The 27,472-nt window shown below is 35.0% G+C and overlaps 3 protein-coding genes across 8 annotated transcripts in view; 1 reads left to right on the forward strand and 2 right to left on the reverse strand.

Annotated features, from left to right (window-relative positions):
* Window positions 1-1,793: 1,793 nt before the first annotated feature.
* Window positions 1,794-3,198, reverse strand: LOC111516103 (protein FRA10AC1 homolog). Its single transcript, XM_023172283.2, has 2 exons — window positions 2,636-3,198; window positions 1,794-2,556 (listed from the first exon to the last, which is right to left on the reverse strand). Exons 1-2 carry the CDS (start codon window positions 3,075-3,077, stop codon window positions 2,243-2,245), a joined length of 756 nt encoding a protein of 251 aa, XP_023028051.2. The 5' UTR covers window positions 3,078-3,198; the 3' UTR covers window positions 1,794-2,242.
* Window positions 3,199-10,572: 7,374 nt separating this feature from the next.
* Window positions 10,573-15,965, forward strand: Nmd3 (60S ribosomal export protein NMD3). Its single transcript, XM_023172285.2, has 7 exons — window positions 10,573-10,753; window positions 10,812-11,097; window positions 12,779-13,022; window positions 13,079-13,372; window positions 15,144-15,411; window positions 15,467-15,646; window positions 15,718-15,965. Exons 1-7 carry the CDS (start codon window positions 10,704-10,706, stop codon window positions 15,878-15,880), a joined length of 1,485 nt encoding a protein of 494 aa, XP_023028053.2. The 5' UTR covers window positions 10,573-10,703; the 3' UTR covers window positions 15,881-15,965.
* A 1,543-nt stretch (window positions 15,966-17,508) lies between these two features.
* Window positions 17,509-27,472, reverse strand: part of nAChRa3 (nicotinic acetylcholine receptor alpha 3 subunit) — a 173,062-nt gene continuing 163,098 nt past the window's right edge. For all 6 annotated transcript variants that reach the window (XM_074178019.1, XM_074178017.1, XM_074178020.1 and 3 more), the window contains 5 exons: window positions 24,638-24,774; window positions 22,332-22,478; window positions 21,258-21,395; window positions 20,584-20,827; window positions 17,509-19,250 (listed from right to left, as the gene is read on the reverse strand). In XM_074178019.1, the coding sequence (XP_074034120.1) occupies window positions 19,053-19,250; window positions 20,584-20,827; window positions 21,258-21,395; window positions 22,332-22,478; window positions 24,638-24,774 (864 nt within the window). In that variant the 3' untranslated portion in view covers window positions 17,509-19,052. The remainder of the gene's footprint in view (window positions 19,251-20,583; window positions 20,828-21,257; window positions 21,396-22,331; window positions 22,479-24,637; window positions 24,775-27,472) is intronic.

Genomic DNA, 27,472 nt, shown 5'->3' on the forward strand with positions numbered 1-27,472 from the left:
TTATATGAAATCCTAATAATCATTATCATCACAGGTAGTAGGTAATAACATACCTCAAGCGAGTTATATTAATTTTACAAACTACTCCGGAAATGATTTGATTTTCACAAACTTTATAATAAAAAATATCACATGTTTCGCAGTGAATAACATACTGCACACACTGTTAACGAGGTACCTATATTATATGCATAAATACTAATAGAGTTGATGCTTTCACATTAATCATATCGTCAGTTTAATCTTCCTGTTGAAGATGATCACTTGGTGATCATACACGTGTCAAAGTGTTTAAAAAACGGTTAGGTATTGGGATAACACTCTAGTAATATTCAATACCTGTATCAATTCACAATGAACATTATAATACTTATTCAAAAAAAAACACTTCAATATGAGACTTCACAAAATCGCGACACGTGTCTTGCCATACAATAGCATATTCGAACGTCAGTATTGTGACGCTCGAAGATGCCATTATATAGAGAAACACGTGGCGTGGTTTTGTAAACTTTGAAGTGGTTATCTCACATTGAAGTGTGTTTTTTGAATACGTTATAATGAATTTTCATGAAGTATTTATTTATCATATTTTTATTATGATTCATATAATTCCATTTGCCTGTAGGCGATTATTCATCACCCAATTTACCTATAGATCAAAACAAAGGACCATTTTGCGAATGCAGTCAAAAATATTATATTACTTACACATTAGGGTTCAAAATCGATTAATTTCACAGAAAAAATTACAGTAATCATTTTATCTGATTTTTAATTTAAATTTATTGATTCTATTGAAAATTATGATCTACCACAGAGCGAATTTGTATTACACGAATAAATAATCAAATGTTGATCAGTTATCAAAAATCATCTTTTACACAATTTAATTAATAACGAATTTGTATACATTATTCATTAATACTCTCCATGTACCCTTCTTCAAGTAGAGGAAGAAATCAATGAGTAACTCCAGTAAAAGAATTGACCTCATTGCTCATATAATCATCCATTGAAAATAATTCTTCATTGGAATAAAATATTTTTGTTGAATGTATTTCCATTGGTCAATCTGGTGGTACCATCTTGTCGCACACACTACATGAATTGTTTATAATTGCACTGAGTGCAACCTCAATGGAAAATTAATTTCAGTATGTAACTCAACAACACTATAACAGAAAATACAAGATAATATACTGGTTACTGAAATAAGGAATAATTTTTTATTTGACACTGACAGAAATATGAAAAACAAATAAACTACAACATAATAAGAAACAATAAAATATATTGCATTGTTACAACATACATTCGGGTTTGAAACTGTATCCTAACGTTTTGCCAGCACGAGTGGCTGGCTTCTTCAGAGGTTTATTCATCTTGATGGTTCACCGATGACTGTCATCGGCGTCAACAGTTGTGATAATTCGTTTTATAAAAACATTCGCGAGAAAAATATTTGGTTGAAGGTGCATTTGAACCAACATTTTTCGGCTGAGTCAGAATCACTTGTGAATTCATTACACATAGACGAGTCAACTCGCTCATTCCTTCAAAGCTTCTGTTGTCTCTAGCTAGATGCTAATAAGTTTCATCATTTGGACAGGAAAGAAAAAATTTGAATATTTTTTTATTTGAATCTACTTCAGAATATTTCAAAACTGCAGATGATGCAATACAAAATCTAAACTTTTGGATTGCATGAATCCCTATTTCTTGAAAATGTTTCTTAAATCATTGTGAAACTAATGAATTAGTTCTTTGATGAGGGTAAAATAAAAATAAGGAAAAAATGATTAACTTTATTTCTGTTCCTAAAACTACAGATTTTGATAACTTTCATTTAAACATTCTGTTCATTTATTATAATTCACATATTAACTTACCCCTTGAAAAAGTAACCCAGTTGAAAATTCAAATTTACTTTATTCCATTCAAAATCATTGAATAATAATACCTTATTTTTAAAATAGTTTCATTCATTTCAATCTATTTCTCATGAAAGTAACATTTTTAACATCCCAAGTATGACACATGCTAAGCAAGAGTTCATTTGTGAGAAAAAAATTGATAAAACTAATAACCCACAATACTAAAATTTTAGTAAACTATGTTTGTAACTGGTTTATTAGAAACTATAGTGCCTCCAATATAAATCAAGATTTATATACAAAAACACAACAATAAACTGCCAGAGCCAGTATTTAATAATCTTTCTTAGTGAGAAAAAAATAACTTAAAGTAACAAGTCTTGCAAGTATTCCTCCATTTCTTCATCTCTTGATTTACTTTCGACAGGCTTATGCTTATCCCAAGGCGACTCTTCATTTAACAGTACTGATGTGTTCAAACTTTCTTCAATATCTCTTTCATCTTCCTCCTCTTTTTCACACAAAAGACTGTTACTACTGGTAGCAGAGCAATTATCTTCAAGAACATTTCCCTTGCTAGATTTGTTTTCCTTTGGGAGGATCCTTTTCTTCTTCAGGCGTTTGACTTCCCTCTTTTTACTTTGATAATTCAGTTTTTTTGAACACTTTGGACATAATCCTGTATACAACAACATCGTTCTACTTACTAACTTTTCATCCATTCATGTCTTTTTCGCATAAATATCTATCATACTTACTTAATTTGACGAGGGCATTCTTCTTTTCACCTTGCTCAACATAACCGAAATTAACTTCCCATGTTCGTAGTCCATCCTCTTCCGAGCATTTCTTATTTCCACAAATGAACTGCCCTTTGCCGCTTACAACTTCTTTCTCTACCCTCCACCTGAGCGCCACTTTGTTTTCTTTGTAGAACGTAAGGTCCGCGATGCAATATTCCTTGAAAAGCTTGTCATAATAGCGTCTAGCAAATTGCAGCTCCCAAGAGTCTGTTGAATCCTCTTCATCCCAAAGGAACTTATGATTATCTCTGATAACGTGGTGATCATTTCTATCTTTGGAAGTGTCGCGTTTTAGCAATTTAGTATCTCCGGGTCGATTCAAAATGTATTCGTTAATCAACAATTTGTGCGTGTCGTAGGGATTCAGATATCGCATTTGATGTCGTAAAGATGTCATCTTCAGGATATAATTATTACAAATAAATTTTTAAAACAACTTTCCAAACATCAATAACCTATAGCATAACCTATAAATACGTTATGTCTTTTGCTTTTGACAAACGTTTACCAGTATTGCCAACACGATAAAGCTAATATGCGCGAGATTGAAGTAAAAAATTCCGTTTTTCGTATGTCTTCGGAAAATACTCTGAAATGTTGTACAATCTCTCTCTCTCTATTTTGGATGGTCGTTGCTTCCTATCTTCAGGCGCATATGACCAATGCTCCTCCTGTTACGTAACTGGCTGTTACGTAACAGCTTCGTCGGGGGACAAAGACTATCTTGCAGCTTGCAAGCCTGTGCCCGGAATGGTGTGCTCTTCGTGTTTTTGACTAACTCGGCTTGACTGCTTTGGAATGTCTGGATAAAGCGGTACACGTAGCGTCTACTGGAGTGTCGAACTTTGTCTTGTGTGCTGGGAACTGGGGGATAAAAAGACAGATAGTACGTACATTGGGGTAGAGGGATGGGAAAAAGGAGAGAAATAAAAAGGAGGTGAAAGAAAGGGAACCATCCCTCCCTCCCCTGTTGACTTATAGTGTGATATGATTATATGTCATAAAATATACAAGAGTTTTGATAATACCGAAGTGTAAAGAGCCAAGTACTGTTGACATATTCAAGGGAGCCGGAATGCCTTTTTTGACAAGTTGTTGGTAAATGTCATATCCAGGGATACTGTTAATTGGGCATTCTAGGAATATGTGTTCCAATGTGTCTAGTTGTCCACACTCGCAATGTGGACTTGATGAGACGCCAATACGAAATAAGTGAGACTTAGTCCAACAGTGGCCGGTTTTCATACGGATGAGGCTAGAAACATGTCTTCTGTCCATAGCTGGAATTGTCAGAAACCAAGGCCGTTTGGGGAAGGTAGGGTGGATTCTACAATATGTCTTACCTTTATTCTGTATCTCTTGTTGCCATTTAGTATAAAAGTGTTGATTGATGTTGTTTTTCAGGAATAGTAAGTAATTATGTTTATCTACTGGAATATTCAATGGAACATTGAGGATCGTGCCAACTTTTGCCAACTTATCCGCCTGCTCATTACCATCAATATGCGAATGGCCTGGAATCCATGTAAATTTGAAAGTATAATGTGGAGTTGTAGTAGTGATAATGTGTTTAATGCTCAATGTAATAAAGTCTATATTCGTCTGAAAATTCGCGTTCTTCAATCGTTCCAGTGCACTTGCAGAATCGGTGAAAAGAAAGTTATGTCGCTGGCCCTTTTCCATGCAGATCTTCATACGTTTATACAAGGCAATCATCTCCGCGTCACAGATGTTTAGGTGATCATGTAGTCGTGCTGAAAATTTATAGTCTAGTTGTGGAATATAAATGCCTATACCAACCTTATTGTTAGTTTTTGATGCATCCGTATATACGAAAATGTAATCATTACGATATTGTTCAGAGAAATGTAAAAAGTTCTTGTAACAATCAGGATCTTGTTTTGTGATTTTGGCATCTATAATATCTACATGCTGTAAATATGTTGCCAAATTGAAACTGTAACTTGGTATGACTGCGTTTGCATACATATTTTTTGTAATCAATTTACTATAATGGAAGGCCTCGACCAAATATGGAAGTTGTTTATTTTTCCAGTAACTATATTGCTGGTGGTATATGATGTCAATAATTTCCAAGATCTCAAGTAAAGGTGGCCTGAAATCCATTCTTTTCATGATATATTTATGGGCAAGCCCCTGTCTGCGATGGTCTAAATCTGTCAAACCTGCTTCCGCCAGTATAGCATTCCGAGGCGTGGATTTCATGCATCCCAGAATAATTCTAAGTCCTGATATATAGACTGTATCTAATTTGTCCAGGTTCTTTTTAGTACAAGGTCTATATAAGAATGCGCCATAATCTAAGTGCGCACGCACAAGTCCATTGAACGCCAGCAACATAGTTCTCGGGTCTGCGCCCCACCATACTTTGCAAAAAGTTTTTATAATATTGATACCTTTATTTGCTTTAGAAATAACATGATCAATAGTTCTGTCCCAATTCAGATTAGTGGAAAAGAAAGTTCCTAAGTATTTAATCTCTTTCTTGGCCTGCAGGGTATGATTGTCTATCCGAATGTTCAAAGGTCGAACGGAAGCTCTACCTTTGTGAAAGAACATGCATTCACATTTACCTAAGCTCAGCTGAAGGTCATGTTTGGTCATCCACATATTAATGGTGGAAAGTGAACTATTTATGGTGTTCTCCAATGTTTGGAGAGAGTCTCCCTTGATTAGCAGTAGTAAGTCATCCGCATATGCCAGCAAACGGCATGGGGATGGTATGACATCGAACAACGAAAGTAAGTAAATATTAAACAGAAGAGGACTAAGCGGGGAACCTTGTGTGAGTCCCTTCGAGGTTAAACCAGGTCCGTGGACAGTACCATGTCGATCTATTAAATAATTATGTCGGTTATCTAATATTCGGAATATGAGGTTTGCCATCTCTGATGCTACTCCATATTTTATAAGATATTTATATAAAGTGAATATGTTGACATTATCATAGGCCCCCTTGATATCTAAAAACACCGCAATGACGTTTTGATTTAAGCTAAAAGCTAATTGTACATAAGAGGTTAAAAAGGCAGTGCAATCCATCGTACCTAAACCTTTGCGAAACCCTGTTTGGTATCTGGAAAGAAGTTGGTTATGTTCAAAAAACCACTCTAAACGTGTTTTGATTATTTTTTCTAGTAGTTTCAATCCACAGGAAGCCATAGCCAATAGGCGGTATGTATTTGTAGCTGTGTGAATAGAGGCTTTTTTAATGCCAATCAATAAAAATTCTTTCCATGAACACGGTATTGTGTCACCCTTTAGGAACCCATTATAGAATTGTAGTAGTGCGAGTTTCAATTTCAAGGGTAAGTGTAGAAACATAGCATATGGGATGCCATCTCTCCCTGGTGCAGTTACTTTCTTGAATTTCAGTGCCAGTTCCAGTTCTACTAGCGAAAATGGCCGAGTGTGTGTGGTATTAGGTTGAAGTCGGAAGTCTGGTTCCACATTACAAATGGATATTTGATCTAATAGTGTAATTGCTGTTTGTGCATCTGGCGCATCGTTGGAGTTGTATTTTTTAAGTTTTTTGTCGGAATAGCTTCGGATTATGTTCCATACGTAAGAGATGTTAGAGTCTCGATTCAGGGAAGCACAAAATATTTGAAAACTTTTTTTCTTTTTCTTTCTCAAGAATCGTTTTGTTACCGCTATTGTTTTTTTTGCTTCTATATAATTCGTAATCGTTGGGAATAGTTGAAAGTGTTTGATAGCTTGTTTCTTTTTTGTGTTGGCTTGAGTGCATTCACTGTCCCACCAGGGACATCTCGGTCCCTTTAAAGATTTTGGGTGATAGGTAGGTATTGTTGTATCCGCTACATAGTTCATTAAATTAGTTAAAGAATCATATGAATCCAATGTTTGTAGGTCTGCTAGAATATCTAGCTGTTGTGTGTATGTGTTCCAATCCGCTTTCGCAAAGACTCTAACTTTTCTCGTATTATTAATACATATTTGTTCCTCTGTGTTATTATAGCTGCATAGGGTAGGGAAGTGATCGCTATTACCACATTCCTCCATTACTTCCCAAGAACATTTTGGTGCCATTGCACCAGACACCATACATAAATCCACTGGACTTGGATTTTCCAGAGGGCTTGCAAATCTAGTACCTTTACCCGTGTTTAATACTACCAATTCGTCACCGGCCAATAATACACTCAATACATTGCCATTAAAATTACTCGAGGCACTTCCCCATAAGGGATGGTGTGCGTTGAAATCCCCCATCCAAATTATTTTCCCTCGCAAATGATGTAGTAATCTAGTAGCTTGGTCTATTGAAAGATGATTATTCGGGGGGTTATAGGAATTTACTATATTTATGTTATTAACATTGACTATTAAGGTTTGGCATTTATTATCATTCAATTCTTGTATGTCCACAATGGAGTAATGGCAGTCTTTGCGAACGAGGGTGGCAATACCCCCATATCCATCCTCCCTATCAATTCGTATAGTATTATAATTTTTTAAATTTAAAGTGTAATCTTTTTTTAGCCACGTTTCATTCAATAGGATCACATGTGGCATGTGCTCCTGAAGTAAAAGTGTCAAGTAATGAAAGTTGGCCTTCACGCTACGTATATTCCATTGAATGATTTTCATGGATGTAGAATCCACCCTATTCCCGAACAGTGCTAGTAAAAGTCTGTGGAATCGAAATCTTTATATAGTCTAGCCTTATCGTATGCGGTTATGACATCAATTATTTTTGTCTTGGTGGTTGCAGGTAATTTGGAAAAATTTGCATAAAAATTGTTTACTATATTTCTATCGTGCTCGTCAGACGTTAGTAATGGTAAACTGTTGTTGAATTGGGATTGATTTATACGCTGTTTATTGGAACCTACTGTTGTTTTTTTAATTGCCCCCGTACTTACTGTGGTCTGTGAAGTTGTTTGTAAAGCTATACCATTTGGGGGTTGTGGAATTCTACCATCTGGATACAGCAAAATTTCGTTCAATGCATCCCTGTCATAGCCTATTCTATGTTCTCTATTACTATGTTTGTCCCCTCCTACGCTTTGTGCATATGATCTTTTGAATCTTTGATTGTTTGCCATATAAGTTTCTTTGCGTTGCTCTACTGAAATATCATTATTATTGAATGTATATCTATTTTGCAATATTGGATAATCGTTAGCTTGTGGATTATAAGAAGTTGGTTCTTTTGGAAAGTGTTTGACAGCTTCATAAAAAGAAATATTTTCAAAAGTCATTTTCTCCCTAATTTTTTTTGACGTTCAAATTCCTTGCAAATTCTATTGTTGGATTTATGTTCAGTACTTTCACAAAAAAGGCATTTTATGTTATTACAAATTTTATATGTCTTCTCATCTATGTGACTTTGAGTACAAGAAAAACATTTTTGTTTACCTTTGCAATATTTTTTAATGTGTCCATAAAGGAGACAATTAAAACATTGAATCACTGGAGGTATATAAGGAGTTGTTATGTAAGTTAAAAAGCAAATGTCAACATACCTAGGAATGATAGTTCCCTCAAAAGTAATTAAAATCGTCGATGCAGGTACATATTGGATCTTTCCATCTGTTACTATGCGTCTGTTCATTCTTTTGACACTTTTAATTTTATAAGGGCTTTTAATCATCATTTTCAGTTCCTCTTCTGAGTAATATGTAGTTATGTTTTTTACAATCGCTTTGCAGGTTACATTACTATTAGGAATGTATAATTTATAGCCTAAAGTTTTCAATTTTTCGTTCAAGACTAGAGAATTGGCACTTTCACGATTATAAAATTCTACTCCTATATTATGTCTACCTTTGATTTTGAACTTACTTACATTTTCCAATTTCAGATCACAAACTTCCTTAGCAATTTTAAGATGTGGATATCGTCCAAGACTGGCTCTAGATTCCTTATTAGTTTCTACAATAACTGTGAAGGGACCCGTTGCACCCTCACCATATAAATTTATCTGATTTTCTTGACTTGATTCCATTTCACTTATCACCGGTTGCGAAGAAGCACCTGTAGGATTGTCTTCTATTTCAATATCATGTGTTTGTGTAAAATTGACTAATTCATTGCTTTCAGAGTTGAAGGTTCTTGATAGCGATTGGCGATCTGCCTGACTCATTATTTTCCATACCTCTTCATCAACACTATCCCTGTTATGGCTTCCTTCATTATCAATATGAATTCGTTTTATGGGGGAAGATGACTCTTCTCCCTCTCCCCCTAACATGTCTACAGCACTTCAGCACCTTTCTCCTTTTTTTTTATGGTAAAAAAAAAACGGTAGAAAAACTACAACTAATTATTTAATTCGCAGTTATATGTACTTCCCAACGATAAATCAAAGTATTAAAACTCAAATAACCCACTAGAATAAAGAAATAAGTACAAAGGAAATAGAAAAAGAAATTGCACACCTGATTCGATCTTCGCAGCTCGACAGTTCACCATGCAATCCCTTGTACAATCTCGAATACGATCAATGTCATGACTAATTGGTCCTGGTAGCCAAAGTAAATAATGATGAAACAGTGAGGAAGAAGATCAGATGTAAATAGGAAAATGCCTTAGGAATCGCCAACCTTAAGATCACTTTAAAAATGACTGCCACTCAAAACACAATCATTCCACTTGATAGTCTTCTCAATTGAATATTGAGTATAAGAATGGAAAATTATTACAATGAAATCATCAACCAAAACTGAAAAACAATACGATCTTCAACCACATATGAACATCAACAATAATGACGAATATACAAGGTAGCTAACTCAGAAAAAATACATGTGCTGCAAACGACATTTACACATCATCTATGGAGATGTTAGCTGACACTAATGGCAAAGATACATTGTAGTCAACTTAGTTAACGAAACGCGCGTCGAGAGACCGTTATTTTTTGTTCTGGTGTTGGGAGTGTTTTCAATATATTCATTTACGCCAGAGATTTCAGTATGAACTATCAAACCAATTATGACCCTTTTGGTCGCCTCCTCCTCGGGACACCTCTTGATTTTTTTTCAGAAGCATTACGTGATTATCCGAACCACTCCAACATGGATACCGGCGTGAATGAAGAGGGCCCTCATTTTACATTTAATAATACGTTCACTTCACATATATAGGTTATTTTTTGGCCGGAGAAGATAGCAATCTTCCCATGGTTATCGCTTGAGTCTTGTCCGGGTTCACTCGGATCTTCCAATCGAGGTACCAGCGCTCGAGGTCGTCCAATGCACGTTGCATGTAGACGACGCCGAGCTTTCGACCCATGGAAGATGAGAGGAGAGCCGTGTCATCGGCGTGCAGAGATATCTTCACACGCTCGGGCCTTGGAAGGTCACTGGTGTGAAGAGAATACAGCGTCTGAAAGAGCACAGCCACCTGTGACACTCCAGCAAGGATCTTTCTGGTATCAGACAGAGAGCCCTCTACTCTAATCTGAAAAGTTATGTCTTTCAGGAAAGAGCCAATTCACCGGATCAGGCCCGGAGGCAGGTCGAATGCGTTTAGTTTGTGCAAAAGGCCTTCGTGCCAAACACGGTCGAAGTCCTTCGAGATGTCTAATAACACAATATGCACTTTCTTATTGTTGTTTAGCTCTTGGATGGTGTTTTCGATCAGCCTTAGAGCCTGTAACTCAGTGGAGTGTTCTCTCCTGGAGCCAAATTGTTCATCAGGCAGAACTTCTTCGTTGAGCCTTTGGAGAACAACTCTTTCATCCAGCTTAGGCGCCGACATGAGCAGACAAAAAAGGGGTGGCAGCATTGCTTCGAGCAAGACAGCTGCGCCCCTCCCGACGAAGCTTCTGTCAAATTGATGTCAATTTGATAGGAGGAGCCTGGACAAATGCGCCCGAGTGGGAAGCAACGTCCATATAATTAGAGAGAGAGAGAAAGACAGAATATATTTTAGGTTATGTTCCAATTTATGTGTCTGTACATTTGATCATATTGTGTTCAATTTTAGGAAAATAATCTATATAGAAAGTCCATTTGATACCGAAAACATCAAAATGGAATATATCGAAGACCACGCTACCAGCGGTCCAACCAAAGCTATGATGTAAGTTCAAAATCTGCACATTTTAGATGAAACCATGAAAATCGAAATTTTTCCTCAGATTATGTTGCCAATGTTCACAAGCAATCGAACCAAATCCAGCCAATATGTGCGTGAATTGTCTCCGTTCAAAAGTCGACATAACCCAAGATATTCCGAAACAGGCTACCCTTCATTTCTGTCGTGGATGTGAGAGATACCTTCATCCATCTGCAGAATGGGTACGCTGCCCATTAGAATCCAAAGAACTCCTGTCACTTTGCCTAAAAAAGCTCAAGGGTCTCAACAGAGTAAAACTCATCGGCGCATCGTTCGTATGGACTGAACCACATTCTAAAAGAATAAAGGTATGTCTTTGCTAATAAAAATTGGGGTGGGTTTGGAACGGACTACACAAAAATGATAAATTGAGCCTAGTTTTCACCTTATCATTCATGATAACAATGTTATCCATATTAGTATTGGAAAATAGTCTCAGAAATGTAAAATTAGAATATTAAAAACTGTAGAAATTTAAGTTTTTTTGGCTATTTTTGAAGGTGTTTGTGAATTTGGGTTTTTGGGCTGTTGTCCGTTGAATTTTTTCTCTGATGTTTCGTTGATGTTTTACAGAGGTCTGTGTTATTGCTACCATCTTCTTTCTTTTTCACACAAGAAACAATTTAGACTCTTTTGATTTTTCAATGCGCCACCTTTACAAAATGTACCGCTTTTCTGAATACATTTTCCTCTATAAAAAATATTTTTTGTCATAGCTGTCTTTTGGTATTTTGTTTTTATCTAATTATATTGATAGATTTGAGGTTGAAAATTTACCAGAAAAAACTGAAGCCACATAATTTTTAATAGAAAACGATGAATTTGTGAGGAAAGAAATATAAAGCAAGGTGAAACAATGTGTATAGGTGACATGGATGATAAATTCATGTGTATCCCACTTGTTTTTTTTTTGTGCAAAAAGGAGACCTTTTGACGTTAATGAGGACCATACTTTCTGATCAACATTTTAGTATCATGGTAATAGTTTGCAAGAAGTTATCCACAAAGGTGTTGATGAAAAAATGAAGGTAACTGTCTTAGCCTGAAACTTTGAAGCACACTAGGTGTTACCTATATTGTATAGAGTTTCTGTGAATGATATCTGTTTCAATTTCATGACAAATGTTTGCAGCATTGACTGAATCAAAAATAGTGATTTTGTTTTAAATTCAATGTTCATATGTATGAGAGTAGTTATTTTGGATGGATTTTTTCTTCTAGTTTGATTCTCAAAAAAATAACTTTTCTTTTTTTTCTTTGAAAGTTCAGAATTTTTATTTATTTGGAAAAGCAGAAAGCTTTTATCCAAAAACTGATATCCCCTAAAAATCAAAGAGTGTAAACTTTCACCACCGGAGATAACTGTGTCAAAACTGTTTTCCAGGTTTATTGAGCAAGACTTTATATTTGAGGTTCCTTAAATGACTGATAGACATCTAAGAAATTGAGTTAAGAGAAGAAATGCTTTGGTTGGGTTAGGTCTCCGGTTTTATTCCATTAATGGTGATCAAGGCTTCATTCCTATTAGTTGAATGAAATTACCTGATTTGGAGCAGTTAAGAGCAGGTTGCCAGAATTTATCAATGTTTATTTCCTCTTCCTTTTGGTTGGAACTGTTATCAGAAAACATCTGTTCTAAAAATGTTTCCGTTTCAATTTAAATTGAAGTTATTTTTGAATGTTGAAATAAAATATCCACAACATGCAGATTATTTGTCTTATGACAATATATTTCAATTTGAATGATAATTTCTTGACACAAAGAAAAATTAAGATTTAAATGCTTTATTTATATGCAAACAGTTTTTTATCAAATAATAAGGGCAATACAGTGGAGTACTGGACTAATTTTATCAATTTCATTGTAGTCTATTTCTAATCCCTAAAATATGTTTTGTTGAGGAGTATTTTAATTTCATCAAGAGCAGTTACTACACTGATTTGGATTCCTTTCCCAAACTGAAACCTAATTGAATTTTTTCTTACCAGCTAAAACTGACAGTTCAGGGAGAGATAGCTGGAGGAGCTGTACTAGAGCAGGTTTTTGTTGTTGAATATACTGTTGCGCATCAGATGTGTAACGACTGTCACCGCTCAGAAGCACAAGACTTCTGGAGAGCATCCGTTCAAATCAGGCAAAAAGCTGAGAATAAAAAAGCGTTTTACTATCTGGAACAGCTTATTCTAAAACATAAGGTTCATGTTAATACTCTCGGCATCAAACCTATTAACGGTAAGACACTACAAGAATTCAGACAACCCTGCTTCAGTATTGAATTTTCTTTGCAGGGGGTTTGGACTTTTATTTCACAACTGAAGGTTATGCCAGGAAAATGGTGGAATTTGTAGCTGCACATCTACCTTGCAAATACCAGCATTCAAAGAAATTGATTTCACACGATATTCACAGTAACGTTTATAATTATAAGTTCACTTATTGTGTAGATATAGTACCTATCTCAAAAGATAGTGTGGTTTGTCTCCCTAAAAAGTTAACTCAGCAACTAGGAGGAATTTCACCAATATGTTTGGTTTACCGAGTCACCAATTCGGTACATTTGTTGGACCCAACTACAACGCAAAGTGAGTAATTTCCTTTAAAAATTATGATTTTCATCCAAATCTATCTGTAAAATACTTAAGCAAATTAAAGACCATTTCGACTTTAATCTTGACTTCAAAAACCTATGGTATTTATCAAACAACAAAGTGATAAACAATCAACTGATATAAGCAAATAATAACTGTCAAGTCAAGATTAAATTCGAAATTGTTTGAATTCGTCTTTAATTTGCTTATGTATTTTACATTGGTCCTTCGAGCCGGATCGAAGAACCAATGTAAAATACTTAAGCAAGATTGAATTAAAAATTGTTTGAATTCGTCTTTAAAATGCTCAAGTATTTTACAATACCATTACTTTATTTTGTGTTTTTTCTCAACGTGGATAGTGAGAATCATACCATTCAATTATTCCAAGTGACTGTGACATTCAACAAGACTCACTAGAAAGTTTGTTATAATATTTTAGAAGAAATACAGTATTGCTCCAAAATCAGTAATTGATATTGAATTTTTATAGGGTGTTGATATGCTAGAGAACACTAGTTTTTTCAGTGTTATTATTTGTTCATTGATGGTAGGGTAGTATACATCTATTTAAATTTATTTATACTCTACATCTGTCAGAAACAAAAAGTTCTTCTAAAACACCTCTCAAAGAATTCTTATTGTGATCTACTTATTATTTCTAGAAAACTTGACTGATTATTGGGAATTTTAGTTGAGAAAATCAAGAATTATTACCTTTTCATTATTATACTGAAAATGAAAACCTCAAATTAACAGCACCTAAAAGCTTTAATATAAAAAGTAATTTGTTACTGACAAGATCTAAAAGTTAATAAATGGATAGTCATTGAACTGAATAACCAAATTTGAAGAAGAATGCCTATATGGAACTATTTCATATTTTTATATAAATTGTAATTGTAGAAACCTTATGTGTTTTTCACGTCCTTTTGAATGATTCTTGAGAAAGATAGTGTGAATAAGAACAGTTATGAAAGTCAATCTAAAACTTTAAAAATTGCTTTCTTTTCGATACATGCATATTTACATCTTTTTCAAGGCTAAATTAGACAATTGGCGTCAAATATAAATCAAATCGAACAGTCATATTATTTTTCAATTATTTGAATTATTTTCTTGAAAGTGTCTCATAGAAAATGTGCATAATAGGTAAGCAAAATAGCAGAAGCTTGCTTTGAATGATTAATTTGTTCACTTTAATGTGGAGGAACTGATGAAACATTAGTAAAAAATAGGTAGAAAAGTTAAAAATAAAAAACGAAACTGCAGATGTTCTATTTTTAACTTTTTTCTTCTACTGTTTTTTATTAAGATCCTGCACGTTATATTAAACGAATTGATCATAAGACATTTTGAAGATATTACATAATATTTGTCCAAATAATTGAAAATGGTATGGCTGCCCAGTAATGTGCTCTGGGTGAGTTGATTTTTAAAGTTTTGTTTTGTTTAATATATGACTATAATTATGGTTTTTAGCCTATTTCCCTGTCCCTATTTCCACTCCCTCTCTCAAGAAGTGTTGAAACTTTCTACTGGAAAGATCATTCCACACATCAATGTCATGAATTTTAGACATTATAAATGTTCATCTAGATTATTTAACTATTCACTACACGCTAGTGTTTATGACTGGTTTAATAGGTTCTATTTCAAGATTATAAATATGTTTTTTTGACTTTATCAAAATCGGTTTTTTATAATGAAATGTTCCTCATTTAACACATTTTGTGCCCAAGTTTAGTAATTGTCAACATTTCAGTTGCTGAATTGAATGCGACAACATTCTGGCGTTACCCTTTTGGTTCCATTTGTAATCCCAAGCAGTTAATTGAATACATCGTTATGGACATTGAAGTGGTAATGAACAAATCACGAAAATGTTTCCCAGGCCAAGGGGCCATATCCCAAAACCATGTTTTAGCTGACATTTGGGTGGTGAAAGCTTCTGAGCTGGGCATAAACGAAAACACAATTCACACCAGAACTCATTTGGGGCATATACTGCAACCTGGGGACTCGGTATTAGGGTAAGGAAAAAAACATATATAGTCATAACTCCTAGTTTGAATTTATTTTTTTCAGTTATAATTTGGAGGACAGTAATATAAATGACACCAACTTTGACGGCTTGGACAAGTCGAAAGTTCCTGATGTTCTATTAGTGAAAAAATCCTTCAAAGATAGGTGTTACCGAAAGAGACAGAGGATTTGGAAGCTGAAAAGACTAGCTGAAGAAGCATCTGCTTTTGATACTGACGCAAAGTGAGTTTCATTTCATTCAATAATTCTCTGAATGATCAGTCTCAAAATTAAAATTCATTCTATAATTTCAGTGACTTTAACGAGTTCTTGGACGACCTCGAGGAAGATCCGGCTTTGAGGCAGAACATTAACATTTTTAAGGATAATTCTAAGCAGATTCCAGTAGATTCCTTTGACGATAATTACGATGAAATGGGACTAGGAGTATCTTTGCAGAGATGCTCGATGATATGATCATTGAGGATGTAGAGATGGACGAAGTGCAACAAAGTTAATTTTGGCATTGTAAAAAATGTAATACAGAATTATTTTTGTTGAATTGGCTTTTTTTTAGTTGCTTGCAAGAAATATCAACCAAGTACATCTTATAATGTTCAGGATTAGAAATAATCTATAATTTTTGGATAGCTGGGTTTGGATTTTGCTATTAACAAAATTAGTAAAATGTTTTTTTGAATTTACTTTAATTTTTCATTATATGTGGTGTTCGCCAAAAGGTACAAGTTTTTTAGAGAAACAAGTGTATTACTACTATGTACTCGCCACCTACTGTGGGGTGTAAGGTCTTGATATCATTGTTCTGCAATGTTTATTCTCATTGTGCGGCAGTAACTTCCATTATCGAGTCTATGATTCAGCTACAATGCAGCTGATTAAAGTAATCTTTTCTAAAGTAACCCGTTTGTTTCTGGTTTTCTATCTTATCACCACAAATGTTTTCTTTCAGTTTGATACTTTTGTGGGAATTATTATCATAAATTCTATTTCATTAAAATTCTGTAGGTCATCAATCGAACATGTTTGACGAAGTTCACATGAAACTCATTTTTTGACACGCTATGTACCTTTTTTCGGCGAACATCACAAATTCTTTTCATTTTTTCACGCCAGTCTTGAGTTTTGATATCTGCAATATAATATTTTTGGGTTAATTGTGAACCAAAACGGTGAATCTCGGGGATTTATAATTAAAGGTGGGTAAGGCCGAAAAAAAAATAACTTGTCCTTTTATTATTTATAACAGTTGTTGAATCTCGCAGTTTCAGCTCCACACTGAAATAAGACATTTCGCTAACACAATTTTACATAAAGAAGTGAATGTTTGAATTACACAGACATTTGAATTCACAGAAAATTTCCTGCATATGCAATTGGCAATACAATTGAAAGAGTTGACCTTCAATTTTGTAACGGGCACACTTGCAGACCGGTTTCAGGCTCCTCAGCCACTCAGTGCAAGATAGTGACCATCATCGACCTAAAGTCAATGATATTCCATAATTGAGAATCGAAATTCTTTCAGATTATTTCATTCCTCGTCTTAAGTTGTCGATTCAACCTACTGTGTAGGTATATCCGAGACGGGCTTGAACGTTTAAAGTTCATTTCTTTAGACATTATTTCTTATAAAATAAATTAGTCACCTCAAGCATTCCATGCATATTCAGTGTACTTAACATCATATCTACAATTGAAATTAATATCTTAGTTATCACGAACTTGAAACTATCGCGCGGCAAAGTAAATTCAAGCGACCTGACGACACGCATGACAAAGAAAGGCTGCAATTGCGTTGGTTTTCTTTTACGTAGTATTTTTGTTTTGCTGTCTTGAGTAAATGGGTACTCATCTGTTTCAAAGTAAACATTATTATTAGTATTATAGTAATAGAGGCATTAACATTCACCCGAGAGTTGAAGAAGAATCTAAAGCCCTGAAAAAAAGTAGTATTTCATTGGAAAAACACAAAAAAGATAACAACCTAAACAAGAGAATAAAGACAAAGATTTCCAACATTATTAGATTCTCGATCGTGACTGTGAGGATTGGAAATATGGAAGGTAAAAAATAAAACACTAAAGTAGCTATCCATAATTTATAATCCCCGATTCTCAAATATTCTACAATAAACTCTCATTTGGTTCCGCATTTAGATATTAAATACAATCTATTGATTTTCGGAATGTCTCCCGAAACAATATTACATTTAATTTTAACAAAATCGACACCAAAATGAACTGAAATCCATTTCGTGTTCATAGTTATTCAATCTTTTTCAGATTCAGTTGGGCTCCGAAAGGTACAAAAACTGCAGAGGTTTCAGTCCCAAGAATTTTGGAGAACTTGAAAATATACTGGCGCGGGATAGAAAACGCTCTGTAAATCGTCAACTACTGACAAATATAGACGATATTTCATTTTAATAACAATTTCGAAGCTGATAAGTGTTATAAAAACTGGAAGCTTCGGCAGATTCACTGGAAAATTTGGTTTCATTTGATTTTTACCACGAATCTTCATCTTTCTATATTTTTTCCCAAAAACATTCTCGAACAAGTAACGAAAAATTACAATAAAATGTGAAGCTTTACCCGCAAGGCATTATTCTGAATATCCTATTACTCTCGAGTTTTCCAGAATGTAATATAATATTCATCTCCCTAAGGTGACAAGAAACCTCCACATGCTCCCCCGAGCTCTTAGGTATCCCTCTTCTCCAAGATCGACTTCACAAAGAGACCACTTTTACCACCATTTATAAAACAATACAAAACTTTTAATTGAGTTCATACAAAGCGGTTTTTCTTTAAACTGATTTCAAATCACAAAAAGTGAATAAGTGAAAAATAAATATCAGATAATATTACTCAAATATCTGGGCTACATAAAGACTGGAATTGTTGAAAGATCTGTTTTTACTCTTGTGTGGTTTTTCATGCTAATCAATCTTACTTCTCTTGCCAATGACCTGTATTTTTACTTCTAGAACATTTTCATTTTTGGCACTAGGCAATTACAGTTTTCATATATACCTGGATAAGGAAAACTTTTCATTCGTAATAAATATATTGCCAAACATAATTCTTGGGCACCCTCCTGTATGAACCACTTCATATATCTTGGAGTGTCGCTTTTCGGCCGGTTTTTAACAAATTACCAATCAGTTTCGGATGTCTTAGCCGTAGTCCGCAGGTTTTAAAACTTTACTGAGTCACTTGTGTATACCTATGTTACGACTTTAAACGCCTAAGGAAGCTATTGCAACCCGTGTTACAGTTTTGTAAACTTTTCAGTGAAAATACCACATTGAAGTGTTACTTGAATACGTTATGGATTTTCATCAAGTATCGCCCAATTCTATCACATGTTGTGAAAGTTTGATAAAAAATCACAACCAAGCCTAAATAAGCATACTTCAATTTTCTTTAAAAATAAGGGAATATTTTCCTATAACTTCCAAATTTCCTTGGTATCTACCTAAAAACTCTGTACAAAATTGAAGAAATATATATCCATCACACGCCGATTCATAAAGCCACGAAACCAATTCTTTCCAGCGAATCGACCTAGCTTTCGAAACTTGACGAAGATGTTGCTTGCGTGGATTTTCTCGCAATATTGGAATTCACAAAGATATCGCCAGGTGTGGCTTGGCGGTTGTGGAGGCTATTTCGGAGAGACGGATGCCGATAGGCCTTCGGTCATCGTACAACGTGGGCGCCTGTAGGATGATGCCTGCAGTCCCCACCAAGACGGCGAGGGTGAATATCCAGAGGAAGAGGCGATCTAGGACCATCGCGACATATTTCCAGTCTTCTCGCACCTGAAAAAAAATATTCGATGAAATGACGTGAACGGGTGAATTGATTGATTGGAATACACTTATAAAATATCTAGTAAGTTTTACAGGATCATTCGAGATGCATAAATAATTTTTTTCAAAAGACAAAAAGCCCACAACCTTGCTATGGCAGAACAATTTTCCAAATCTGAGCTTTAAAGTTACTGAGGTGTCTACCTACAAGAGTGTTACATGTTTCCCAGAAGCACCTTATTATGCCAAGAAATTTATCGACACAGCCTTAACATTATTATGTCAATTTCTGACACATTCACCTTAGAAAAAACTGACCCTTGGGTTGGTTACTTTCATCTTCATTAGCTTTGTTGATGTTGAGACGTTTCCTTCGATTAACAGCTGTTGAACAGAAGGAATAGCTGGTTCTATTTTTTTCAAGAAAATCAACAAAGTGACATGTAAATTGTTTCTGTCGTGGTTCCTGTCATTGTTCACTCAGTTTTAGTGATAGATTGCAGAACATTTTTAACGGCTTTAACCACTCACCAGAAAGATCTAGAACCGTCGTGAGTTGCAATCATCAGGTTATGTCGAATTCTCTGGTTTTGCAAGTTTCCACTTTAGTTTATTCTTACTGTGTATTTGTTGCGATCATTGGCAAACCACCAATAAATATTTTGTTTAAGCATGGCTTACCAGTAGAAGTCTACTTTATTGAAGAAAGAATATATGCATCCATGACTAATATCATAATTGTATCAATTGTATTCCAAATTTTCAGAAATGGTCCTGAATGCCTTTCCATATCGGAGACTTGTAGCACCAAACCTTGCTCTAGAATCGATTCCTTATTTTCATCTAACAAAACTTTGCGATCTTTGGTTTTGCTAGAAAACATTAACATTTTCTTGTCTACAAGTCCACAAGTCTTGCAGCAATTCATTACTGCCGTATATTGACAGGCGGAAGTCAAAAAGACAGCCTCAGAATTAGTGAAAACCAAGAAAAAGAAAATCGAGCAAGGATGTTTTGAAAATGTCTCCTACGAGACGAAACATGAATGTTAAGGCAGTAAACAAAATAGAGCTGGAAAGTATTGAATGAAACTGTCCTCTGAAGACCATAATAATTGCATAGGTATAGGACTGTGAAAAACTGCTCTTGGTGCATGTTTCGCCAACTAAATTGATATCAAGAGACGAATTAACTGCTTCCTCGAAACTCACTTATTGAATTTACACATAAAAAAGTAAACTTACTTCCAACTTAAAAAAAACACAATTTCGTGTATATAATTTAGCCCCCGTTCAAAAATCCTTACATCATTATGACTCCTGATACCCATAACATCACCTACCTTGGTGGAGTCCTCTTCCCTTCTGGTGTGGTCCGCGATGAACCTGACACCGTCGATGGCCTTGTGGACTTCGGGGCAGTGGTGCCAGGGGTGGGAGTCCTTGAGCAGGACCTCGTTCAGGTGGTCCTCGATATGGCCGATACCCTTATCACCTCCCAGGTGCTCTCCCAGGTGGAAACCAACGCCGGGAGGAGGCGTCGTACCGTGGATGCTGCACGATCGCAGAGCGCCAGCTTCCAATTCTCTGAAGAGATAAAAACGATGGATAAAATAACAGGTGCCATTCTATTCTACTCTTGATATTATTTAAAAAAATGATTTGAAGGCATGTGTTTGAGTTACTTTCTTCCGTATAATTGGATAAAAAAGTATAATTGGTAGAGCATGAAGACTGCTGATGTTTTCAATGTTATTTTATGGCTTTTTTTGGCTTTGTAACTATAAATTTTAACAGATAAAATGAATGACATTTTCAAAAAGTGGAAATTTTGGAACCCCGCTTATTCGATCAGCTTCCACAAAATTTTTGATTCATTTATTGAATAGAAATTGAAGTATCATAATAATATTTCTCATTGACATGTACATATTTGAATTCCTCTCTTGTTTTCAAGTGATATAAAATACAATTGTGGAAAAAGTTTGAATGTACTTTGTTTTTAGGTATTAGTTACCTTGGCGTCAACTCATCTATTGAACTGGCATTCGGAAAGAACCCGGAAGGTTCTTCCATTGGCGGTTCTCCCAAGTCGCTGTACAGTCCGGCGTCTCTTAATTCTAAACCATTACAGGTTCTCACCATGACACGGTGACTGAAAAATGGAAAAAAACATTTCAAATTGCTCCAATGAAAATAATCACTTTCGAATCATCAAGGATTAGGTCGGATGGCATTCTGTTTTGCGAATGCACCTTCAATATAGTCCGGATAATATATTATGTCAATCTCAAACATATGAGATTATTTATAGAAAGATAGAGTTCCTCCTTCCTTTTCATGATTACCCTTTCAACAATCTTGTTCCTGGTTTGGTTTGTACAGTTACTTTGTAAAAAACTAATCAATAGAGTTTATTGTATGATTTTCACTATAAGGGTTTTACAAAAACCGCGACAAGCATAACTGCTTGAAGAAGCTATTGTATAGCGAAACACATGTCGCGGTTTTTGTAAAACCCTTATAGTGAAAATCATACAATAAACTCTATTGATTAGTTTTTTAATATGGATTTTCATCAAGTATCGGCCAGTTCTATTCAATTACAGTTACTTTGTGTCCAAGTTTGTCCATAAATTGCTTACGTTCTACATGACCGAGCTATTTCCGTCCCTTTATTCCATTGCCTGTGAATCTTAAATTGAATATATTCATGTTCGTCAGTATTTTTAGGTTTTCAGATCAGTTTCGATGTTACTTTTAGGTTAGTTCTATAGGAATAATGAGTAGCTTATGACGTGAGGGCTCAAATTGATAATGCACTTTGTATCGAGCATGTTCGCGAGATAACTTTCATCATAGTCTCTTCAGTTATTTAAAATGGGTATATCAAATGTCATCAAAGATCTTTAATGACACTCATGAGACTACACATGTCTGGGCAATTGATTTACTTTTGCTACATTTTCTAGTTTTTATTTTTTCATCTTAATTTTTGCATGCGTGGTTGGGGCTAACGATTGTTCTTGAAACCCGGTTTATCATTCTCATTGAAAGATTTTATAAAACAAAAATATTATGATATAATTACCTTCTGCTGTCCAGCTGATAATGAGGACGTCTCATAACCAGAAGCCTTGGAAGAATATGGATAAAAACTCGACGAACCCATGGTGCCATTACGTGAGTTTGAGGAGATCGGAAGTGGACGTTTAGTACCACCACTGTGACACATATACTGAAAAAAAAACATAAAGATATTTAATGTCATCTTCAAACTATTAAAATTGAAGGCATTCCATATAATAGGCTCATTTTCATTTTATTTATTCCAAAAATGAAATCAGCACTTGTTTTGAAAAAATGAACAAAAAATGTATCTGAACTGAACACATCTTCATTCAAAACTAAAACATTAAATGTGTTGCTCGTCGTTCAGACGCATATCTCGTGACGTCACATTAGTTTTCAACAAAGGCGCAGTTTTGAAGGCACATATCTTAATAATAATAAATGTTATCGATCTGCAATTTTCACCATTGTATTTCGGATCACAAGCAGTATCAAAATATATAAAAAAATACACAAAATTAAATTTGACGAATTTTTTATGAGGTGGCAATGATATTTTTATCAAAGTAAACCTTTTTTTTTTCATGTGAAGATGAGAGAAAGAAATCGAGGGAATAATCCAATTTCAAATACCAAAACAAAAGTTGTGGTTTTTCAAGAAAAATTGAAAAATGTGGAATAATTTTACTAGAACTGTTCATTGGCTCAGTGGCTTTCGAAATGGATTTCAAATGTCACGAAATGAAACTATTTTATTTTATTTGGAAATAACAATTTAAAAAAGGGGTAAAAAATTAGAAAAATCTATGAAAATACAAAACGTGCTAGGTATAGGTATGTTCAAATTATTTCCCATCAGTTGAAACGATGATATTTTACGAAACAAAAATTATTGATTGTGAACGTCGTCAAAATGAAGTATTGAAAGTGCAATACCGTGCTAGGTATCGCTAGTTGATGGTTATGGTTTCATTGACCATATTTTGTCGCATAAGTTTCGACATTTGAGGAAATACTGAAGATATGGTAACCTAGCACTGCTGAGGAAGAAGTGGTGATGTCACAGCATCCGGATCGTATCTCAGGGAGTGCCACAGGGATCAGTTCTGGGCCCGCTTTTATTAATAGTATTTCTAAACGATCTTCTTTGCACAACAACAAATTCTGATCTTCAAATATTATATGCAGATGATACTACCTACTGCCTGCATAAAAGATGCAACGTGACAGGAATATATAGTGTGTGCTAACAATAAAGCGCAGCTCCTTCATTATTACTGTTCAAAACATGGTTCATCCCTAAATATCCAAAAACCAATTCCATAGTATTTTTGTCTAAAAATGTCATCATGAACTTCAGCTTACCTATTCAAATAAAACAATCTTCAATTCAACAAATGTATTGAATTAAATTTTCAGGGGTAACGAACATATCCAAAATGTGGGTGGTACACTGAGCTCTGTGTGCTTTTCAATTAGGCAACTACGTTACTCAGTCAGTTTTTGAATCTTAAAGATGATATGGCATATGCTTGTTCAATCTGAACTCTCATATGACCTTTTTTTTGGGGATCCTCAGCCCACGCCAATGACGCATTCGTCATACAGAAAAAAATTCTGAGGACATTCATAACTTTAATATTAGAAATGAGGATAGGGTATATCAACCATTTTCAAGATTATTTGCAGATTACATTGATTACATGCAACAATAAATATCTGGAAATATGTTCAGTTCCAGGAAATATAAACGAACTGAAACATAAGTTGTATGTCTTTTTGAAACAAAGATAATTTAATTCTCTGGGAGAGTATCTGCGAGCATGAGCACATCCCAACGGTAAGCCTTCATTTTCATCCTGAATAACTTCAATATGAACTGTGAGTGTCCAATTTTACTACTTCAAAGTTTCTTTTAAATCAATGTGAAATACTGCTGACTAGCGCGATAAGCATCCACATGTTCCTGAGTGTTTTTTGTATGTACGTTTCAGTGATGATGAAAATATGTATTCTATTCTACGAGTATTCTATTATTCTATTCTACCAGACGAATAACCAGTGACATTTTTATATAACCTGTTACATAACAATATTGAATGTACATATCTCATCAAAAATCTCTTTCTATGTTTTTTGCCATAACATTAGATATGAACTGACGTTCTACTGAGATTCTGCAAGAACAAAATTGCGTTTGAATCATCTGTAACGATTTGTTGTAAAAAATTCAATACAGTTTTTATTGTTGTGTTATCAATTATTCAGTTCTCAAATAAAAGAAACAAGTTTGTGTCGTCTTGATTTTTTAGAGAATTTACTCACCTGAAGGTGTCCAAGATCATTGTAAATAATACAAATTTGCCAAGTAAAGGCACCACAAGAGAAGTGGGAGGGATAATCTCGGCAAGCAAAAGGAAGAACACGGTCAGCGACAGGAGAATCGAAATGGACAAACTCACCTGAAATAAATGGGTTCATCAACATTTTTCAAGTAGGCGGTCAAACTGTAGAAAAGTAGAAATGGAACCTTCGGCGTGGAATAAATTCAGAAAAAACACTGCTCGGCACACTAAAACTGCAACACTCTTCTCGACGCCTATTTCACCAACCACTCTAATGCCGCCTCAATTCATATATAACTGGGTATAAATACATCAATACTTTCTTGAATCTAGAAATCATGATGATGATGCCAACTTGGTTAGAGAAGCGCGTCTAATGAAGAGTGTTGCAATTCTGGTGTTTGAGAGCAGTGTTTGTTTTGGACAAGTAGTTCCTTTCTGTTAGATATACCAAAAAATATGATCGCTATTATTACCGTTTATATTTAATAGTTTTAAACAATATCAAGAAAAGTTCTTGTAGTTTGTATATTTTCAAATTGACGACTTTGGAGTTTAATTCGATACACGTGAAGCTTCACCTCCAAACGGGTCACCCCTATAAATGTGTGTACTTATTCGTGTCCGAGAAGGAATTTTAGTACTTATGTTGCACTGTTTGGAACCTTTGGTGTAGTAATGAATATTACTGGAGTTTTTTCCCAACACCAAATCGTTATTTTTAACACCTCGACACGTGTTTCGATCACCAATTGATATTTTCAAAGAGGAAGATTGAAACTCATTTTTAGTCTTCTTCTTTGGAGATGATCACTTGGTGATCGAAACACGTGTCGAGGTGTTAAAAATAACGATTTGGTGTTGGGAAAAAACTCCAGTAATATTCAAGGAATTTTAGGACAATTGTTGCTGTCTCACGTCGACATATGCCAAACTAAAATTTCTTTCAACGCTGACAAATGTGTTTTCTTCTTGAGGATGTAATGTTTTTGTAGAATGAACAATTATTTTTCCTTCCCCTGGAATTTCTTTACATTCCGTTGGCAGACTCAGATGACTTTACTTAGAACTTCTAAAACTGAATTAGATGTTTCTGCTATCGCACGTTGAAAGGCAAGACCTCGGTAATCTTTGGCTAGTACAAGTTTCGACTTCTGAGGGTTGTTGTTCGTAGGGGGGCGACAGCTGGCCCACGGCAAAAACAGATTTTACCAGATTCAACAGATTTTTTTAAATAGAGATGCCATTCTATCAAAAGTATTATTATATCTTTGTATCTTGTGTATCTTTTTTAATTGGCCGAAAGTCGAATTATTTTATTTTGAATGTATTGTACACAGCAGCATTTGATTAAAACCAACATTTTTCCTCCTTGAAATTGCACGATATATTGAGCTTGGTATGCGAAGCATATATTATGTTGAGATTAATTCCAGAAGAGAAATTCAAAAAACTTCGCAAAGGAACCACTCGCAGAATTACGTATACGCAGAATCGCGAGTGACTCAAGAAAAGAGCTCCTGGTCCAATATATTTAATCAATGTGAAAGTTACCTAGCTTTCAACTTGTTCTTCCTTTTCATTTATTGAGAGAGAACGCAATTCATGGAGTGTTGACAAATTTTTTGTAATCGACCCAAAATTCAACAAGGGGTTTTCACTATTAATGAATTTTAAAAATGAGAGCACTTGTTAGGTTAGGTTAGTTTAAGTCCAAAGTGAGTGGGTCTATTCGACCCTCCACCGCAACCCGCAAGGCTTTATTGGTGCTCACACCTATTCACACTCGGCCAAATAAACCCAGCTTCTTAACGAAGCCGATTAGTTTGTATAGTGAGTGGTCTTTCAGGTCAGATGGTAAGAGTACGGCTCTGCTGAACTCTTAAAACCTGATTCGGGCCCCAGCGGGGCAGGCACAAACTATGTGCTCTGCTGTTTCATCATTTTCCAAACTGAGGGGACACACACTGTTTTCCGACAGTTCGAGTCTTTGCATATGATGATTCAAATGACAGGCCTGTTAGACATCGTAGTTCATCCCTACTGTAGTCCAACAACTGTTTGGTATGAAGTTTCGAAGGTTGAATAAACACCTTGGAGTGAGCCAATCCTGGAAGATTCTGCCAGAAGTCCATAAATCTTCTTGCCATCCACCTAAAGCGATGTCTAAAGCGATGTCAATGACAGGTTTTGGGCCGATGTTAGGAATCAAACTTTGAAAGGTAAGACCTCGTTAGTCCTCATCTCGCACAAAGTTTCGACTTTTGAGAGTTGTCGTTTGTAGGGAGGCGACAGCTGATTAGCGAAAAATCAGATTTTAACAGATTGTTCTTCGAAAGGTTAGGTTTTTCGGAGCAGTAGCAATATTCTTCCACTTTTATTACTTTGTGTCAGTTTGTGGACTCACATTGGATGCACAAATTGATGACATATGTGATTTCTTTCGTCAACCCAAATTTTAACCTGAAATTGGTGATGACTCTGTTTAATATTCCGCATACTGAAAAATTCAAGTTGCCAGATATCAGAGTTGAAATTTAAAATATGTTTGAAGTAAGTACACAGAATACCAAGTGATAATGAGTTTCATGAAGTTGACCCAAAATCGTTACATTTATATGAGATTCTTTTTCGAAAAGTAGGGATGTTTGGAAAGGCATGCATCCACATCAGTGCGTTTACATCAAGTTTGCCGACTTATATCGGATACACAAACTGATGTATGTCGCAGTCTTTCTTTTCCAAACTGCAAAGAGATTCGAACTCGCAAAAATTCCATAAATCCCTGTTTAACTCCATCGATGGTTTTTATGTT

The sequence above is a fragment of the Leptinotarsa decemlineata genome, unplaced genomic scaffold (genome assembly GCF_025532065.1).
Source record: "Leptinotarsa decemlineata unplaced genomic scaffold, Ldec_3_MD MMD2_tig00003335_RagTag_RagTag, whole genome shotgun sequence".
Lineage (NCBI taxonomy): Eukaryota > Metazoa > Arthropoda > Insecta > Coleoptera > Chrysomelidae > Leptinotarsa > Leptinotarsa decemlineata.

Excerpts from the sequence above, each read along its gene's own strand:
- Nmd3 (XM_023172285.2), top strand. The coding sequence starts at position 10,704 with ATGGAATATATCGAAGACCACGCTACCAGCGGTCCAACCAAAGCTATG. Across the intron at positions 11,098-12,778 it reads CACATTCTAAAAGAATAAAG|CTAAAACTGACAGTTCAGGG; the intron begins GTATGTCTTTGC and ends TTTTCTTACCAG. Across the intron at positions 15,412-15,466 it reads CCTGGGGACTCGGTATTAGG|TTATAATTTGGAGGACAGTA; the intron begins GTAAGGAAAAAA and ends TATTTTTTTCAG.
- LOC111516103 (XM_023172283.2), bottom strand. The coding sequence starts at position 3,077 with ATGACATCTTTACGACATCAAATGCGATATCTGAATCCCTACGACACG. Across the intron at positions 2,557-2,635 it reads GAATGCCCTCGTCAAATTAA|GATTATGTCCAAAGTGTTCA; the intron begins GTAAGTATGATA and ends TGTTGTATACAG.